At 32.2% G+C, this 2982-nt stretch overlaps 1 protein-coding gene across 1 annotated transcript; it reads left to right on the top strand.

The window, feature by feature from the left end:
* Positions 1–162: 162 nt before the first annotated feature.
* Positions 163–2437, top strand: Hpf1 (Histone PARylation factor 1). The gene is made up of 5 exons (XM_076773975.1): positions 163–476; positions 619–1179; positions 1247–1395; positions 1482–1720; positions 1809–2437. Exons 1-5 carry the CDS (start codon positions 342–344, stop codon positions 2111–2113), a joined length of 1389 nt encoding a protein of 462 aa, XP_076630090.1. The 5' UTR covers positions 163–341; the 3' UTR covers positions 2114–2437.
* The last annotated feature ends 545 nt before the right edge of the window (positions 2438–2982 follow it).

Below are 2982 nucleotides of genomic sequence, written 5' to 3'. Positions count from 1 at the left end.
AAATGAGATATACGAAATCTGTGATACAATCGAAGGCATCGATTTCTTCTATTCGAGGATAATACAGAGCATAATTAAGTGCATTTTTTTCAATTGCAGGATTGAGACGCTATATGATACTGCACATCAACAGATTGTGGCGACACCTGCCGTATTCGCCAATGGAGGAATATGCATTACGCTTTACGTTTACATTTCGTTCGTCCTCATAACATTACAATTATTAATATGCGTATTTAAGAAAGACAGTACTTGAAAGGAGTGGTTTTATTTTATACTTTTAGCTGTGTCTTTATTTAATTTTTATTTTGTCATTGTTTTCGCGAAATCTAACCTAAAAAATGTGTAATAACGAAAGTGATCAACATAAAACCTACCAAGAGGATAGTCGGATTCCTTGTCGATATGGAATTGAATGTTACCAAAAGAATCCTGTTCACCACAAAATATACAAACATCCACCTACAGAACACATTGTACGAATTCATAACTACCGTTCATATTTTATTTACAACATTGTACTATGTGCATGTTTTACTGTTAATTTTCTATTAACGTTTCTAACCTACGTTTTACTTTAGAATTCTCTATCTAAATTTTTACTTTAATAATTTGTAGAAAAAGCAAACTATTACAAAACATTCAAGAAAAAGGAAAACACAAGCTGACAGAAAGACAGGAAAAAAGAACAGCAGTGAAATATTAAACGATTCTCAGAAGAAAAAAATGCAGAAGATACATGATAATATGACTGATGAAAGCATTGCGTGCACTGTTGATAATACTGCAAACAGTGATGATAAAAAAAATGAAACTACAGAAGATACATCGAATTCTGAGTTGGCAGAGTCTGTAAACCATTCAGTTAATCGAATTACCATCACATCATTATTAAAAGATTGCAATATTAACATTGAAAGTGGCAAATTACTTCCAAGTAACGCGCAAACGATTATTTCATGCTTGTTTCTCACTGAAATGCCAGAAGATTTCTTTCAATTTTTTGAATTTTGTAAGAGCATTTCTAAAATGGATCCTTTGAATGCATTAAAAAATCTTCAGTTGCAACTTGTGGGTCCCTATGATGTATTCAAAGATGATTTCTTAAGTTCTAATGTTAGTGATAAAAATGCATTGCTGAGGCACTGGAGGTATTATTATGATCCACCAGAATTTCAAGTAAGAATATTAAATACCTTTCTTTGTTATCTAAACGTTTGTGAATGTTTACATAATTCTTTTACAGACTATTATTAAAATTGATGACAAAGATAATTTGCATTTTGGTTATTGGAGAGACGATAGTTTGGAGAAGCCTGTGTTCGTAGCAAAGAACAAAGCAAATGTAAATTGTATAATTGAACCTGTTGCAGAAAATATTTTTGGCTCTGTCAAGTAAGAATTCTGTTAATTTGGAATAATTTTCAAGCTGAATCTATTCAAGAAGCATTACAATTGATATTTTTAACTAATCATTACAGCGTCTATATAGAAGAGAAACTGAAACTGGCTAATCCATTTCAAAAGATCCATATAGCACAACTACATCAAAAGCTGAGAAACTATGCCAAAGAAAAGAATATAACATTGGACAAACAGACAAGTTCTATGCTGGTTAGAAAGAAGAAGGTTGTTGCAAGTACTTTTCACAAAGCTGGCATTGTAGTACCATATGAAAGTAAAACTGAATTAGGATATAGAAATTTAGCTGTAACTAATAGTAAGTTGTAACCGAAACAAACTTCTCTTCAACATTTATGACTTCGTTTACAGTATATAACTGATTTAATTTAATCTGTATATTTTAGACGAATTAGACAAGATATTAAAACAAATAGAACAGGCTTCAACGTCGGAAGCGAAGAAAAAACCGATGTCGAAGCTTGAGGAAGTAATAAGGTTGGCAACGATCGCCGCTGACGAATGTGATTTTGGCACATGCTTAGAATTGGGCCACGACCTTTTCTCTTGCGGTATTCCTTTTATTCAAAACAAAGCGTTAAATATGCTTTCTGTCGCTTACAATCTGTTGCAGAGACCGCAGCTATTAGAAATAGCTCGGGCTCATTTAGAAGATAGAAGGCGTGGTTCGAACTTAAGTGTCCTTTTTTAATTATTGTGATTTTGGTTAAGGGTGTGCAAGATTCCGGACCTGAAATGATCATATTGAATCTTTTGTTTAAACGTTGTTGTTGATCATATGAAGAACTTCAACTAACTGTGTAGTATAAATGTGAATCGATCTAATTTTATCTTAGCTATATGAATTGTTGAAATTTTCAAGAATATCAACATTTTCGGGATCCTGCACATCCTTAATATTGACTAAAAGAAGAATTATTGAAAATATTAGAGTGATAATAATTACGGTGTTATATTTTAAAGTACAATGAAAAATCTAAGTAATTTTGAAGATTAAAATAAACAAAATGCATTGTATTTTCCATTTTGTATTAAAAAAAAAGGAAGCACATTTTGTATATGGTATTGATAATATTCATTTTTATATTTACTATTGAATAAATATTTATTATTTGTACATTTTAAATTTGACTTCAGTGTGATTTTGCACGCTATCTCTATCTAAGAGTAATGATACTTTTGTTCCGTAAGACTAAGGTCCAGAGATGCCAAACGGAGCCCCAGATGCATCGAGGACACCTCATGCTAAAATTTTTTTTAATTTTTCGCCGAAAAATTCTGCCGAGATTTGTGTCACCTTCTGTAGTGACGTTATTTCCAAGAATTTTTGCGAATTCTTTCGAATATTTTGTTCATTATAGTACTTTACTTATGTAAGCCTATGTAGAACGAAAAGTAAAAATGCCTGGGCAGTCGAGATTCCAAATCGTATGTGTGTGAGGTTGGATTTTAATTGTTCAAGAGTGAGAAGGCAAATGTAAGCCTTTCTCTCTCTCGACTCCCACGAGGCGATCCAAAATTACTTCGGGTAGCTTCGAAGAATCGAGAAAAAGGACATGT

This window comes from Colletes latitarsis, chromosome 10 (assembly GCF_051014445.1).
Source record: "Colletes latitarsis isolate SP2378_abdomen chromosome 10, iyColLati1, whole genome shotgun sequence".
Classification (NCBI taxonomy): domain Eukaryota; kingdom Metazoa; phylum Arthropoda; class Insecta; order Hymenoptera; family Colletidae; genus Colletes; species Colletes latitarsis.
Note: the sequence above shows the minus strand (reverse complement) of the source record. Positions and strands in the feature narration are given on the sequence as shown.